The sequence below is a fragment of the Rhinatrema bivittatum genome, chromosome 1 (genome assembly GCF_901001135.1).
Source record: "Rhinatrema bivittatum chromosome 1, aRhiBiv1.1, whole genome shotgun sequence".
NCBI lineage: Eukaryota > Metazoa > Chordata > Amphibia > Gymnophiona > Rhinatrematidae > Rhinatrema > Rhinatrema bivittatum.
In genome coordinates this window covers 787,237,372-787,253,957 of record NC_042615.1, presented here as the reverse complement: position 1 = coordinate 787,253,957, position 16,586 = coordinate 787,237,372, and the positions used below count along the sequence as shown (strand labels likewise).

The window sequence follows — 16,586 nt, the reverse complement described above, 5'->3', positions numbered from 1 at the left end:
ATTCATACCTGTTACCAAAAGGAGATGAATATAAAAACATAAACAAAAGCCATAAAGAACACACACTAGACAACACACTAACTTGCGGAAACAATCCCACATACCAAAGTCTACTATAGACCACAAACTAGAACCATAGATTCTGTAAGGGGTACTGGAAGAACCAAATCTTCAGGCCTTTCCTAAACACTGAATAGTTCAGCTCCTGCTTGAAGGCACAAAATAGTTGATTTCATATGAAGAGGCTGCAGTGGAGAAGGCTCTTGATTTTAACATGCTCTGTTTTTTTCACTCTTGTTTGAATATTGTTGTAAATTGGTTTAAGTAGTTTTCATTTTAGTAATTAAGTTTAACAAATAAATAAAACCAAAATATAACATGACTAAAGACATTTATAGATGGAATATGCAAGAAAGATTCCCGACTAGAACAAAGACAGTGTTCTGGATATATCAGGTCAGCTTTTCCTTTATGCAAAGGGTCAAAGGTAACACCAGAATTTTAACTCTAATCCTGGCAGACGATGTTCCAGCAATTATGGGATAGTTCTCTTCCTACGGGATTTACCCAAAATTAGTCTAGCAACCCTGTTATTAAAGTATACAATATCCTGACAGGGTTATAAACCAAGTTTGCTTACAATAAACTATATTCTCCATAGACAGCAGGATGAATTATCCATGACATGTAGGTGATATCATCCAATGGCACCAAATAGACCTTTTTCTCTTAGCTCAGATTTTTAGCTTTACTGAGCATACATGGGAGTTCCTGCACAGGCATTGCCTTGTGATCCTCTCAGTCAATTTTAGAACTAATTCTAGCTAAATAGTCAACACTCCAGGGAGTTGTGCAGGTAGAGAGAAAAAAAAATCAAAATGCTGAATCAACAAATCACTTATATGCCTACCCTCTGATAGCAAGAGAACATCTATTGGCACAAGATAAATGGTCATCCTTTGACGGAGTATCGAAACTGGAGATAAGCAAAATTACAGCCAAACTAAAACTTGCTATACATCCTCTTAACCAGATTCCAGCCATCCTGCTAAAAACAAGTAAACCAGACAATAACCCCTACAATCACAATCCTAGTCAACCTCACCTTTGCTGTAGGTTAAATGCCCCAAAGTTTAAAAAACGGCAATTATAAAACTAATTATATAAAAAATCTGGTAGTCCTGATAATTGGATTAACTATCATCCAATCTCCAATTTAACCTTCATTGCGAAAATACTTGAAAAAGCAGTCCTTACCCAACTTGAAAATCATCTTGAAGACAATAAGACACTTTATCCTAACCAATTTGGATTCTGGTAAAACCACTCAACTGAAACACTTCCATCCTTAACTGATCCTATTAAGATGTTTTGACAAACGAATCATACTACCTAGTCCTGATTGATCTAATAACTGCCTTCAACACTGTTGACCATAACCTGCCTATGCCAACAGTTGAAAAACACTGGATTGATGGAAATGTGCTAAAATGGTTCACCTCTTTCCTCACAAATAGATCATTCCAAGTAAATTTGACAATAACTTGTCCAACACCTTCCAAAGTACAACTGCATACCACAAAGATCAGTGTTAACTGCAACATTAATATCTACATGCTGCCCATATGCAAATTACTAACAGACCTAGGTTTAAACTTCTTCCTATATGCAGATCTACAATTCTATATCCCTCTAACAAAATCATTTGAAAAAACATCTCTAATTTCTGAACATATGATTAAAATAAAATAAAAACTAGCTCAATGGAAACTCTCGATGAACCCATCAAAAAATAAAATAATTTGGTTGGGTCGCAACCCACAAAACCCCAGGGATAGATCTCCGAAGTTGCCAAGTAATCCCTGCAAGTCAAGTGAGAGATTCAGAGGTCCAAATTGATGAAAATTTAACAATGAAAGCCCTCATAAGCAAACTAATAAGATCTGGTTTCTAAAAGCACGGATTTTGAGCAGATTAAAACCTCTACTAAGCACACCAGATTTCAGAACAATAGGAAAATTAGTTCTTACCTGTTAATTTTCATTCCTGTAGTACCACGGATCAGTCCAGACTGTGGGTTGAGCCTCCTTTCCAGCAGGTGGAGACAGACTAAAACTGAAAGGATATCCTATATGAAGACAGAGCCTATTTATTTATTTATTATTTATTTATTTAACATTTTTTTATACCGACCTTCATAGTAGATAACCATATCAGATCGGTTTACATTTTAAACAAGGTAACTGATGTTAACAATTCTGGTAAACAAAGGAAAAAGGAATAAGTCAAAGTTACAAACAACAGGAATGAAACTTGGGAGCTTAAAACAAAGCTGGAAGGAAGATAAAAAGCAAAAGCAGGTAGAATAAATATAAGCAGGTAGAATAAATATAACGTGATATGAATAATTTAACGGGTTAGAGCTTATGCCTTTAACCTGGAACGTGCCCAGTGTCCATTGTTCAGGAGGTAGTGTGTCAAAGGTCCTTGTATGAAGTGGGGGCTCAAGCTATTGATTATCAGGTGGATCTGGGAAGGCTTGGTGAAAGAGCCACGTCTTTAGTCTTTTTCTGAAGGTTAAGAGGCAGGGTTCCAATCTGAGATTTGCTGGGATGCTATTCCAGATAGATGGGCCTGCTATTGAAAAAGCTCTGTCTTTGGTCGAAGAGAGGCGTGTGGCTTTAGTAGGGGGACATTTCAGAGTGCCTTTGTGAATATCTCTCGTTGGTCTGTTAGAGGAGTGGAGTTGGAAAGGGATTTCCAGGTCGAGTTGGAGTTGTTGATGGATGGATTTGTGTATTAGGGTAATAGATTTGTACAGGATTCTGAAATTTACTGGTAACCAATGTAGGTTTCTGAGGATGGGGGAGATGTGTTCACTGCGGCTGGTGTTGGTCAGCAGTCTCGCTGCCACATTTGTAACATCTGCAGTGGTTTGGGTGGTAGATTTGGGGAGGCCTAGGAAGAGGGCACTGCAGTAATCTATTTTGGCGAACAGTAGTGCCTGGAGGACTGTCCTGAAGTCTTGGAAAAATAATAGTGGTCTAAGTCATTTCAATACCAGAAGTCTGTAGAAGCTGTCTTTGGTAGTTGTGTTGACCATTTTTTTAAGGTTTAGTCGATTGTCTATTATTGCCCCAAGGTCTCTCACGTGCGTGCAGGTAATGTGAGTATTGTGTGGTGAAGGTGGAGGAAGATTGTTTTCATTTGAAGAGATGAGGAGAAGCTCCGTCTTTGAGGCATTGAGGACCAAGTTTAAGCTGTTGAGTAGATTAGTAATGGATAGAAGGCAGTTATTCCAATAGGTGAGAGCTTTTGAGATTGATTCTGTTATAGGGATTAAAATCTGTACGTCGTCTGCGTACAGATAGTGAATTAGGTTGAGATCTGTAAGTAGTTTGCAGAGGGGGAGGAGGTATATATTAAAGAGGGTTGGAGATAAGGATGATCCTTGTGGTACGCCAAGTGAAGATTTTGTTAGAGGTGACTCCTTGTTATTGATTTTGACTTTGAAAGACCTATTGCTGAGGAAGGACTTGAACCAGTTGTGGGCTGATCCGGAGATGCCGATATCCTCTAGGCGATCCAGAAGGATGGCGTGATTGACGGTGTCAAATGCCGCCGAAATGTCTAACAGAACTAATAAGAAGGAATGTCCTTTGTCTAACCCCATTATAATATGGTCTGTAAGCGAAATGAGGAGGGTCTCCGTGTTGCGTGATTTCCAGAAACCGTATTGCGAAGGGTATAGGATCTTATGGTCCTCTAGATATTCTGAAAGCTGGGTGTTTACCAGTTTCTCAGTAAGTTTGGCAACGAATGGTAGATTGGAGATGGGTCTAAAGTTGGCTAATACATTAGGGTCTAGATTGTGTTTCTTGAGGAGGGGCTTAAGAGAAGCGGTTTTTAGGCTGTCTGGGTAGCTTCCTTGAGTTAGAAGGCTGTTAATAATATTTGTTAGAGGTCCTGAGATCGTGTTTGGGATGAGAAGCAGGAGTCGCGATGGGATATTATCGGCCGGATGACTAGATGGTTTCTGTCTTTTTAGAAGGGATTCAATCTCTTTAGTGGAGCTTAATTCGAAGCTGTCCAACTTGGGTTTAAAAAAGGAATTGAAATTCTCGTCTGATTTGAGAGGTGTTGTATTTGGAGGAAGGAGAGCGAGAGTATTTAGAATCTTCAGTTGAAAAAATGTGGCGAGTTCATTAGCCTTGGATAGCGCTTGTTCATCTGGAATAGGTGGCGGGGTTGATTTGGTTATTTGTGTTACGTAAGCAAATAGGGCCTGGGCGTCATACTGGTAGTGGTGTATTTTGTTGGCGTAGTATTCCTTCTTTTTTTGTAGTATGCAGGTCCTATAGCGATGTAAGAATCCCTTGTATGCTGAAAGGGTAGTTGAATTGGGGGTTTTTCGCCATCTATTTTCTTTATGGCGTAAGTCTTGTTTCATCTGTTTTAGTTCGGTGCTGAACCAGGGTTGATTTCCCTTTTTTTTTTGGATTGATTGTTTTGGAAGTTATTGGGCACCATTTGTTTGCAACTACTTCAGTAATTTTTTGCCAGGAAGATAGGGCTGAGTCGGGATTAGATAGGTCCAGGTTGGAGAGTTCCTTGGAGAGCTGCTCGCTGAGTATATCAGATGGACATGATTTCCTGAATTGAATGGTGGAAAGGTGCTGAGAGGTGTGTGTCTGTTTGTATGTGGAGAATGAAGATTCTATCAAGAAATGATCTGACCAAGGGATTGGGGTACATGTAGGGTCTACAGTGCACGTGAATTTAGAGTTAATGAATATTAAATCCAGGGTGTGACCAGCTTTGTGAGTGGGGCTGTTGATAGTCTGAGAGAATCCTATTGCAGTAAGGGTGGTGAGGAAGGCTTGTAACCCTTCAGTATAACCAATGTCAAAGCAGAAAATAACAAAACCAGAATAGGATCAAGCAAGTAACCATACAGCTCAATGGAGCAACTGTAGAACAATGTAAGAAACATGGCATGACTAACAGCTCTTGCATATACTTGGTACTTGAACAACCAAGGCTTCCGGTGTAATTGCTCAGTATTCTTGCAAAAAATGAAGTACCAAAATCTGCGAATCTGCAAGAAAAACAAGCTTCGAGAGGACAGAAAGACAAACAGGGAAGGGCATCTGGACTGATCCGTGGTACTACAGGAACGAAAATTAACAGGAAAGAACTAATTTTCCTTTCCCTGTACGTACCCGGATCAGTCCAGACTGTGGGATGTACCAAAGCTTCCCTAAACTGTGTGGGACCGAGACAGTCCCGCTCGAAGCACTTGCCGCCCAAAAGAACCAAAAACTGGAGCTTGCACATCCAGACGGTAGCGTCGAGCAAAAGTATGCAAGGACGTCCATGTGGCGGCCCTGCAAATCTCCTGGGCGGAGAAACAGATTGACTCTCCGCCCAGGAAGTAGCTTGAGAGCGTAGCGAATGAGCCTTTAGGCCCTCGGGGACTGCTCAACCTTGGCAAAGATAGGCCGAGGAGATCACTTCTTTCAACCACTGAGCAACAGTGGTCTTAGAAGCCGGCTTACCCCGATTGGGACCACTCCAGAGGACAAAGATGGTCCGAGACCCGAAAGTCGTTGGTAACCTGGAGATAGCGAAGTAGAACTCGTTTGACATCCAGCTTACGGAGATCGCCTCCAGGTGTACCCGCAATCTCCTCTGGGGAAAACGCAGGGAGCTCTACCAACTGGTTGACATGGAAGTTAGAAACAACCTTTGGCAAGAAGGAAGGAACCGTCTTGAGGGATGTGAAGCGGAAAAACGCAAAAAAGGTTCCCGACAGGACAACGCCTGGATCTCGGAGATCCGCCGAGCGGAGGAGGAGATAGAGACAAGAAAGACAGTCTTGAGCATAAGATCCTTTAACGTAGCACAACAAGAAGGCTCGAACGGAGCAGTACAAAGAGCCCGAAGGACCAGATTAAGACTCCACGACGAGCAAATGGTACGAGAAGGGGGGGTGAAGGTGTTTGGCGCCCTTCAAAAACCGAATCACGTCCGGGTGACCCGCTAAGGGATGATCTTCTACCCAACCCAGAAGAGAGCCGAGAGCAGAGACTTGCATGCGCAGAGAACTGAAGGAAATGCCCTTGGAAAGACCCTTCTGAAGGAAAGAAAGGACCAACGAGACCGGGGCGGAGTGCGCTGGAACACCCAATTCCACACAGACTCAAAAACCTTCCAGATACGCACGTAAGCCAGAGAAGTCGACTGTTTCCGAGCCCGCAGCATGGTGGAGATGACCTCCTCCTTATAGCCCTTACGCCTTAGTCGTCACCGTTCAAAAGCCAGGCCACTAGACAGAAGCGGTTGGCCTGGTCGAAAAATACAGGCCCCTGCCGAAGTAGACAAGGGAGATGACCTAGTCGAAGGGGTCCGTCCATCGCCAGGTTGATGAGATCTGCGAGCCACGGCCTCAGAGGCCACTCAGGTGCTACCAGAACCACAGGTCCCCAGTGGAGCTCTATTCTTCGGAGAACTTCCCACCAGGGGCCACGGGGGGGGGGGGGGGGGGGGGGGGGAACACGCACAGAAGGACACCCGCCAGCCAAGGGAGAGCCAGAGCATCTACGCCCTCCGAGCCGTGCTCCCTCCAGCGGCTGAAGAATCGATTTGCCTTGGCATTGTGCAAGGTCGCCATGAGGTCCAGGTGGGGGGGGACCCCACCTGTCTACTATCAGAGCCATGGCCGCGTCCGAGAGCTCCCACTCCCCCGGATCGAGCGATTGACGACTGAGGAAATCGGCTTGAACATTCTCCTTGCCCGCGATGTGGGAGGCCGCCAGGCACTGCAGATGTTCTGCCCATGTGAAGAGACGGCTGGCCTCTAGAGCCACCAGGTGACTGCGGGTGCCCCCTTGGCGACTGATGTAAACCACGGTGGTGGAGTTGTCGGATATCACCCTTACCGCTTTGCCGCGGAGCCTGGGGGAGAAACTCCTGGAGAGCCAAGCGCACCGCCCGAGTCTCCAACCGATTGATGTGCCAGCGAGTCTGAATTGGCGACCAGACCCCCTGGGTGGTCTGGGAGAGACAGATGCACCCCAGACCGAGAGACTGGCATCCGTGGTTACTATAATCCACTGTGGAGCTTGGAGAAGCATTTCCTGAAGGAGATGAGGGAGCGAAAGCCACCACTGCAAGTCTGCGACTGTGGAGTCCAAGAACGGGAGGACTATGTGAAACTGTTCCGACACCGGCCAACGGGATAGCAAAGCTTTCTGTAACGGACACATATGAGCAAAAGCCCAGGGGACTAGGTCGATGGTGGAAGCCATGGATCCCAAGACCTGCAGATAGTCCCAGGCCATTGGGGAAGGCAGTGAAATCAGATTCTGAATCTGTTCGATCAGCTTGAGAGCCTGCGCACGAGGCAAGAAGACCTTGCCCACTCGGGTGTTGAAGTGGGCTCCCAGGAACTCTAACTCCTAGGAGGGCTGAAGGTTGCTCTTGGAAAAATTCACTATCCACCCAAGAGACGCGAGGAGAGCTAACACGCGATCCACTGCCTGTTGGCAAAGAGCCGCCGACTTGGCCCTGACGAGCCAGTTGTCCAGGTAGGGGTGAACAAGGATTCCTTCCCGGCGAAGGGCCGCAGTCACCACCATGACCTTGGTGAAGGTGCGAGGCGCGGTCGCGAGGCCGAAGGGAAGTGCCCAAAACTGGAAGTCCTGGTTGAGGATGTGAAAGCGAAGATACTTCTGGTAGTTGCGGTGAATCGGAATATGGAAGTATGCCTCTGTAAGATAGAGTGAAGCGAGGAACTCTGGGGCGAACCGCCGTGATGACCGCCCGCAGGGTTTCCATGCGAAAATGTGGGATCTTGAGGGCCCGGTTGACCCTTTTGAGGTCTAAGATCGGACGATAAGACCCGTCCTTCTTGGGGACGACGAAGTAATAGAATACTGGCCGGCGCCAAGCTCCCTCTCCGGGACCAGGACCAACGCGCCCAGATTCAGGAGCCTGGCGAGGGTTTGTTCCACCACGTCCCTCTTGGACCGCCTGCACAGGGAAAAGAGAAAAAGATCCGGTAGGTCGCGAACACTCTCGAAGGCGTACCCGTCTCTGATGATGTCGAGGACCCACTGGTCTGCCGTGATTTTGGCCCTTTCCTCGAAAAACAGGGAGAGGCGGCCGCCTAGAGAGGGGACAGAGGAATGAGTCAACTGAACTTCATTGGGTGGCAGGCTTAGGAGCGGAGCACGTAGGCTGGGCCTCGCGAAAGGAGCGACGCCCACGAAAAGGCTGTGACCAAGACTGAGATCGAGAAGAAAAAACCTCTCGAGGAGCCACCCCGTCCGCGTGGGGTTTATACCGTCTCTGGCCCCAAAAACAAGGATGAGAGGATGTAAAGGAGCGGGAAGGTTTCGGACGGTCCTCCGGGAGCTTGTGGACCTTATTTTCCCCCAAGGAATTCATAAGCTTCTCAAGGTCCTCACCAAAAAGCAGCATACCTTTGAAGGGAAACGTGCCCAGCTGGGCTTTGGAGGACGGATCGGCCGACCAATTGCGCAGCCAGAGGAGCCATCTGGTGGACACCGCCGAGGCCATCGCCTTCACTCTGAGGAGGTCGTAAAGCGCATCAGCCCCATAAGCGACGATGGCTTCAAGACGTTCAGCCTGCTCCGCCTCTGCCGACGGGAGGTCCTGGATGCAGAGTAAATGTTGAACCCATCTGAGACCTGCCCGTAGCATGAGACTGCTGCAGATAGTTGCACGGACCCCCCAGCGCCAGGTCCTGGGCGTCTTTCAGAGCCGTCGATCCCTCCACCGGGATGTGGTGGAATGTTTGGTGACCGCAGAGACTGAGGCGTCCACGGAGGGATTTTAAAAATTTCCAGACATTCCTCCGGGAGGGGATAAAGCTTGTCCATGGTTCGCCCAAACCCGGAGTCCCGCTTCAGGAGCTTCCCATCCCGCAAGAGCAACAACTTGTGCATGGGATGGAAAGGGATGGCGCTAGCCGGAGCCCTGATTCCCACCAGGACCAGGTCCATATCTTTGGGCAAAGAGGCCGTAAGGGTGTCCGCTGGGGGCCCCTCCAACCCCAATTCCTGGAGGACAAAAGGGATGAGGGGCTCCAGCTCCTCCCTGTGGAACATCCGTAGGACTCTGGGATCATCCCCCTCTAGGGGTGGGAGGGAACTCTCTGCATCCTGAATGGCGTCAGGACCCGGGAGTACTGGGTCCATCAGGGGGTGGGCAACCCCCCGGGACCACCCGCACCTGAATTGGCCCCGGGGGGCTCCGCTGCCGGGCCAGCAGTCAACGGCGCAGAGCGGGGAATTTTTGCCAGGGGGGGCCCAATGGGGGGTCCATCCTCCTCCTGCTGCAGGCTAGCTAAATAGGATTTGTGCAGGACGACCCTGGATTTCCCGGATGGGGAACCAATCCTGGAGGGCCGTGGGGCTCAAATCGGGGGGGAGAGACTGAGAAAAACAAAATCGGCCCCCCAGCCCCAAAAACAGAGCTGCTGAAAAATCCAAGATGGTCGCCGTTCCCGGGCTTTGCCAACTCGGGAACGGCCTGGCCATGCTCTGGGGGTCTTGATCCCTGGGCTAAATTAGCCTGCCCTGCCGAGAAGGGGCCTCCCCCACCCGGCAGGCTGAACAGAGTCCCTCTCGCGAAAAACACGAGGGCTAGCCACAGGAGAGGCAGGCTGCCTGCCGCAGCATAGGGAGAGCCGCACTGAGAGAAAAAAACTGAAGGAAAAAAAAAGGTTTGATTGGCAGCCTGCAGGCCCGGAGTGAAGCAGGGGGGAAACCTGCTGACTCCTGCCTGCCGGTTCGATTCCCCTGAAGAGCCGAATAAAAAAAGAAATGCTACTGCTGTAAAAAGAGGTTAAAGCCTGAACTTTAAACACTTAGTTTTGTTTGTTTTTTTTTTTAACCAGAATGAGCACAGCTGTGGGGTTCAAAGCCCCTCAGGCAGCCAGAGGAGGGGGAGACTAGAACTGGACTGCCAGACTCAGTCCCCACACCTGGAAGCAACCACAGACTCAGGCTATGCTCTGCACAAGGGGCAAAGCCCCCCCTGAGTCCGGCAAGAGCCAGGAGACGGGACCATCTCCTGCACAGACAAAAATTTAGAACGCCTTCCCTAATTAGATTTCTTCTGTAAAAAAAAAAAACACAAAAAACTTAAAACAAGATCCCTAAGGAAGAAGTACTTGCTTGATCCAGAAGAAAGGAAAAGAAGGCTGACTAGCCTAACTCAGGAGACCGAAGGGTGAGCTGATGCACCTGACAGACAAATACTGAAGTGTTACAGGATAGGCTCTGTCTTCATATAGGATATCCTTTCAGTTTTAGTCTCTCCACCTGCTGGAAAGGAGGCTCAACCCACAGTCTGGACTGATCCGGGTACGTACAGGGATATATCATTTTCTCAAACTTTGACTACCGGAATTCATTACTTCTAGGTCTTCTGACTAGTCACTTAAAACCCCTGCAACTACTACGCAGCTAGACTATTGCCTGGAGCAAGAAAATTTGACCACATCACCCAGTTCCCCATAACTCAGATAACGTAATAAATCTTTAACATTAACCCCTCCCGCCCTCGCAAACCCTATAATCTAGATCTGATTTCATGTTTGGATTTCTACCTTTGTATTACTTCCGTTTCTATGAATGTTTACCCACCTTGTATTTATAAATGATTTTTCCTGTAAACCATTGTGATCTAGTGATTCTCACATGGAATGATGGCAATAAAACATTTAAATAAATAAATATTTAGCATAGCTAATTCTTCCTGCTGTCTATGGAGAACACCATTTATGGCAAGCAAACTTGTTTCTCTGTTGATAAGCAGGGCAGAATTAGCCATGACACGTGGGGAGTCAAAAGATTAGGGTTTCAGTGGGCCATTTACAGAACAAACAGCCTAGATCCCACTGTAAAGAGTAGATTACTGGGTCAACAAGCTACACAAAACTGCTTGTCCAAATGTAGTCACTTTTTGATGAATTATCCAGATAGTAATGGGATATAAAGGTGTGCACAGACAACCAAGTTGCAGTTTAGCAGATGTCTTCAATAGGAAGTGCTTTGAGATAAGCCACTAACGCAACAATGACTCGCACTTGAGAATTGCTAGTGTCTAATCTGGAGGCCTGCTAGAGAATAACGTGAGCAACCCAGTCTGTTGGACAATTGGTTAAAATATGTTTGGCAACTGCTATGCCTAAACAGCTAAGACTGTGAGAGATAAATAGTTGCGTGGCTTATCAAAGTGACTGTGTTCCAGTAGTAATCTAATACTCTTGTGTTTAAAGAATGAAGGACCTTTTTCACCTTCATGTGAGTGTGGCCTTGGAAAAAATGTAGATAACACAATGGTTTAAATAAGGAAACCTGAGACTACCTTTGGTAGGAACTTTGGATCGGTACAAAGTACAACCCTGTTTTGGAAGAACAGATTATAAAGAATAAAGAACCAAAGCTTGAAGTTTGCTGACACTTCTGGCTGATGTGATCGCCAGATTACTACTTTCCAGTGGTTTCCATTACTACTTTCCAGTGGTTCAAAAGGTGGCTTCATAAGCTGTGGCAGAACTTCATTAGGGTCCCATGGAATAGGCAGTTTGACTACTGGAGATGCCATAGACCTTTCATGAACTTCAATACCACAGGATGAGTGGAGATTGGCCAACCCTCAATCTGAATATAATAGACTGACATGTACTCTCACTGATGAGATACTGAAGTCCGAGGAAGAAAAAGTACTGAAGTAGCTTTCTTGCCTGGCATGCAGATTCAAGGAGCTTTGCTGACACTAGGAGGAGAACAGTTTCCATTTAAAGCTGTAAGCTCTCCTAGTTGAGGGTTTTCTTTTTTCCCCCCAATTTAATGTTTATTGAACAGCAATTGTTACACATCCAACAATCTTTAGGCTATAACATAATATCATAACTCATATCATTATAACAATATAAGGACCATCAATACTGACCAAAGTTATAAGCCCTTAAACAACTAACTGAGCATACTCCTGTGTCCTACACCTCAGGTGTGATCTTTCAATGTTATTTTAATTAAACCCCTCCAAACCCTTCCCCCCAGTGGACTCACTTCATCCCCCCTCCCAACTACCCATAACTCCTTAGAACTCGTCTCTAATTTTGGCAAAGTGTTATGCAATATAGCAGTAAGTTTCTCCATTACGAACACTCTAACCGAATGTACTTTTTTTGACGGAACTTCCACTCTTCGCCATCATGCAGCCAATTCACATCTAGTTGCCTCTATTATAGTTATAATCAGACACCTCATCAATTCCCCCACCTTCATAGTTTTCAAACACAATTTTGGGTCTTTCGTTATCTCACAACAAATCTCAACTATAAACACTAATCATATCCTAGTATTGTTCCACTTTAGGACACTTCCAAATATGAAAGAAATCACCCTTTTCTTCGCAATCCCACCAACAAGAATCTAAAATTGAAGGATATATTTTCCTTAACTTAGCTGGTGTCAAATTCCACCTGAAGAGAAGCTTATAACCATTCTCAAACAATATTTGAAGAGATCAACCTTCTTCCCGTTAGCTGAAAATACAAATCCCAGGCATCGTCCTCCAGATCTTCACCCAACTTTTTCCCATGCTAACAAATGGAAAGTTTTGAATTCCAATATACCCAGCAGCATAGCATAGATTTTTTTTTAGATTGCTTTAGAAATTCCATCTGTCTTATCACAATATACGTCAAATAATGTTTTATTCTGTTGCAAATCCCTAGTTACTGCCCTTAAACAGATAAATGATGCCACTTATACATACGTAAACCTCTTTCCCGTAGGGCAAAGCTCTGACCCAAGTTTTCAAACACAACCCCTTTCCCGTCCCAAATTTGTCCCATCCTCTCCAGGCTCATTTTAATCCATCTAGTTGCACCCCCTTTTGGTTACCTGGATGAAAATCTCTATGAAATAGAAATTAAGTTCTCTGCCAATATGGTTTATCTCCCACCAATACCTTCCTATATTTAACCCACGTTGGAAGTGTCAATTTAGTGCAAGGAGACAACCCTCCCATATGTTCCTTCAAACTCCCTGGCTTCCAAACTAGCCTATCAAGAGAAGGAAGCCCAGCTACATCCCACTCTATCACTATCCATGGTTTCTGTTTTCTCCATAACACTTTGCCAAAATTTGAGACGTTAGACACCTTTCTTTTCCTCCAAATAAATCCAAATATTTTCTTCTCCCAGATGCTGCATCTGGAACCTAACTGGGAAGGGTCTGAAAAAAATAGAATCTGGAGATGACATTTATTTTAATAGTATGTATTCTTCCCAATCATAATTGTAACCTCTCCCACCTCTCCAGATCACTAAACACCCGATATTAAAGATTTATAATTTATATCAAATAGGTTTTCCATATTCAAACAAATCTGTACTCGGATATTTTACACTCTTTGGCCCCCGAGAGGACTGCAGTACACACGTTTTTTGGTTGTTTTTTTTAAATAACACTCAGAAAAGGATCTATTGAGTTTACCTGTGATTATTGGATAAACACTGGAAGATGCTCTCCTACCAATACTTTTTCAATCCCATCCCTTGCCTGCCTTAGACCCACTGCTCTTTTTGCTGCTTTTCTACACTGATAGCTCCTCAGCTGTACAAGTTCTTATTGGCCAACAGGTCTCTAGTTACTCCTCTTCCCGATGGCTCCAGATAACCCTGAAAAACACTAATTTCATGTATCTACATAAAATAATTTATCAACACTTTAATTTATAAGTTATAAACACCTAAAAACAGAAGCCCTAATCATAATCACAGATGTATTTCATACATAAGCCTGAGAAAAAAATAATAAATTTGCTATATCTTAAATCAAACATGTCCTCAGCCTGCATAGAGTGAAAATTTAAAACTAATTTCTGTATTACAAGTTGCCATGCCAGGGACACAGACATTACAGTATGAAAGCTAAAATACGCTGTGCACTAATGTACACTCCTACTGGACAAAGAAAAATGACAGTAGGCTCACTTTGAGAGCTCAGGATGCAATGTAAAATCAATCATGAGGGACTTAAATTCATGAGACATCTCAGGTCCCCAGATCCCTGAGCCAGAGAACAAATATTTCACAGAAGCAGAATACCTCTGGTCACTTTCTAAGTACTTCCAAGTAGTAAGAACAGCAGGCTGTAAGTAGAAAGATCAAAAATCAAACAAATGAAGGGTGGGGGAGAAGAGGAGTTTAAAATGGCAGCCTACAAAGCACTTTCAAAATTCCTGGCCTGCATTTCATGCTAAGACATCAAAGGGTCTGTTCCAATGATAAAGATTCCACTAAAAATGAGAATACAAATCACAGAAATCATCAGGTCAAGATTAACTTCTGAATACAATAATACACGTGATTTATCATTTATACAAATAAACACTATGGGGATCATTTTCAAAAGGTTTGACACATGTAAATGTAACCACTATTGTAAATTTTCAAAAGCGATTTACCTGCGTAAAGTGTACTTGCGCAGGTAAATCCTATGGACAATTCAATAGCATATATTGTAGCAATTTTCAAAAGCCCACTTACACAGGTAAAGTATTTACATAAAACCCTTTAAGTGTGTAAATGCTTTTGAAAACTAGGCCTTATGCAAGTGTGACAAAAGACATACAATATAAAAATGGAGTGCTGGGAAAGTACAAAATTTAAAAAACTTCCATTAACAATAGATGTTAGAAACTGTTTTAGTTTCACTTTCAGTCTTCCAAGTAAACATACTTTCTATTTTAGCGCACTGTGAACCAGACACATTCAGAGCTTCCTTCTTTGGCCTCATAGGACACCATGACCCATCCTCCTGGAATTTGATCTCATCCACATCCGAGCACTCGTTAAGGATTTCCATAAAAAGTCTGGAAAAAATATTTACAGTCAGTTGCTTTCATTGTATCTCTAATGAATAGGTAGAGTGTTGCAGTTAAATTAGTCATGATAGTACAGTTATTTTTCACTTTAGAATCTGACAGCATTCTTAAGATTGCACAGGCTATTTTGCAGACCCCTGCCTTTTGCTAGCTGAACTCAAACTCACACAGAATACCAGTTGTTTTCAAGGACCTAACATTTGTTTTGCTAAGCCATAAAGCAGCAGTAAAGCAGAGTTGCTTACCTGTAACAGGTGTTCTCCAAGGACAGCAGGATGTTAGTCCTCACACATGGGTGACATCAAATGGAGCCCAGCACTAGAAACTTTGACAGACACACTGGGTATGCCTAGCATGTCGCTAACCATGCGTGGTCCCTCTTCAGTCTTATAACAGAGCTCGTGAAAAATAAAATAAACTGAAAGAACCCAACTCTGCAAGGTGGTGGGCTGGTTTTGTGAAGACTTACACCCAGCTGTCCTTGGAGAACACCTGTTACAGGTAAGCAACTCTTTCTCCAAGGACAAGCAGGATGACAGTCCTCACACATGGGAGATTATGTAGCTCCAGGCTGCTCCAAACACGTGCAGCATAGAACAGGTGCCAACGTGCACAACTAGAGATACGACAACTAGGGGAGCAGGCCTGCACCCAAGGACAGGGTGCACAATAGGAAGAGATCAGGTTTCATGACAAACTGATTACAGAGGTCTGACTGTCCAAAACGAATGCCGTGTCAGCCATCCTTATCCTACAATAATGAGAGGTGAATGTGTAACAGGAATGCCAGATTGCCGCCCTGCAAATCTCGTGAATGGGGACGGCATGCAAGTTAAGCCACTGAACCTGATATGGCCCGAACGGAATGAGCTTTGATGTGACCTTCAAGCTGCAAGCCCGCTTGAGCCTAGCAGAAGGACATACAGTCCGTTAGCCAATGGGATATGGTCTGCTTAGACAGACCCCCAACCAGTTTTTGTCGAAGGAGACGAAAAGTTGAGTGGACAGGTGATGAGAAGTCGTCCCATTCCAGATAAAACGCCAGAGCCCTTTTACAGTCCAAGGTTTGCAGTGCCCTCTCACCTTGGTGAGCATGCAGCCTTGGAAAAAAGGAAGGCAGGACAATGGACTGATTGAGGTGGAACTCCACAACCACCTAAGGGAGGAACTTTGGATGCGTACGTAGGACCAACTTATGACAAAGTTTAGTATTAGGGGGGGGGGGGGGGGGGGGAGTACAACACCAGAACTTGCAGTTCACTGACCCTGTGTACTGAGGTAACCAAGCTACTAAGAAGATGCCCTTCCAGGATAGGTACTTTAGGTTGAAATGGCTCAAATGGAGCCTTCATGAGCTGGGTCAGGACGACACTGAGGTCCCAGGAGACTGCTGGAGGCCCAAGTTTCTCCTCTGATGGTATGCTCCGATGGCACCAAGGTGAACCCTCACGAAAGTGGTTTGCAGACCAGACTTGGAGAGGTACAATAGGTAGTCCAAAAGCTCCAGTGGGGAACAAGAGAAGGGATCCAGACCATGTCCAACACACCAAGCCGAAACTGCTTCCACTTGAGATTGTAAAGTTCTCTCGTGGAGGGCTTTCTGGACTCCAAGAAGACTCTAGATACACCTTCCAAAAGGCCCAGAGCCTGTA

At 45.1% G+C, this 16,586-nt stretch overlaps 1 protein-coding gene across 8 annotated transcripts in view; it reads right to left on the bottom strand.

The window, feature by feature from the left end:
- PIAS2 (protein inhibitor of activated STAT 2) overlaps positions 1 to 16,586 on the bottom strand; it is a 150,705-nt gene that overhangs the window by 38,134 nt on the left and 95,985 nt on the right. For all 8 annotated transcript variants that reach the window (XM_029580543.1, XM_029580564.1, XM_029580524.1 and 5 more), the window contains exon 10: positions 14,789 to 14,922. In XM_029580543.1, coding sequence (XP_029436403.1) covers positions 14,789 to 14,922 — 134 coding nt within the window. The remainder of the gene's footprint in view (positions 1 to 14,788; positions 14,923 to 16,586) is intronic.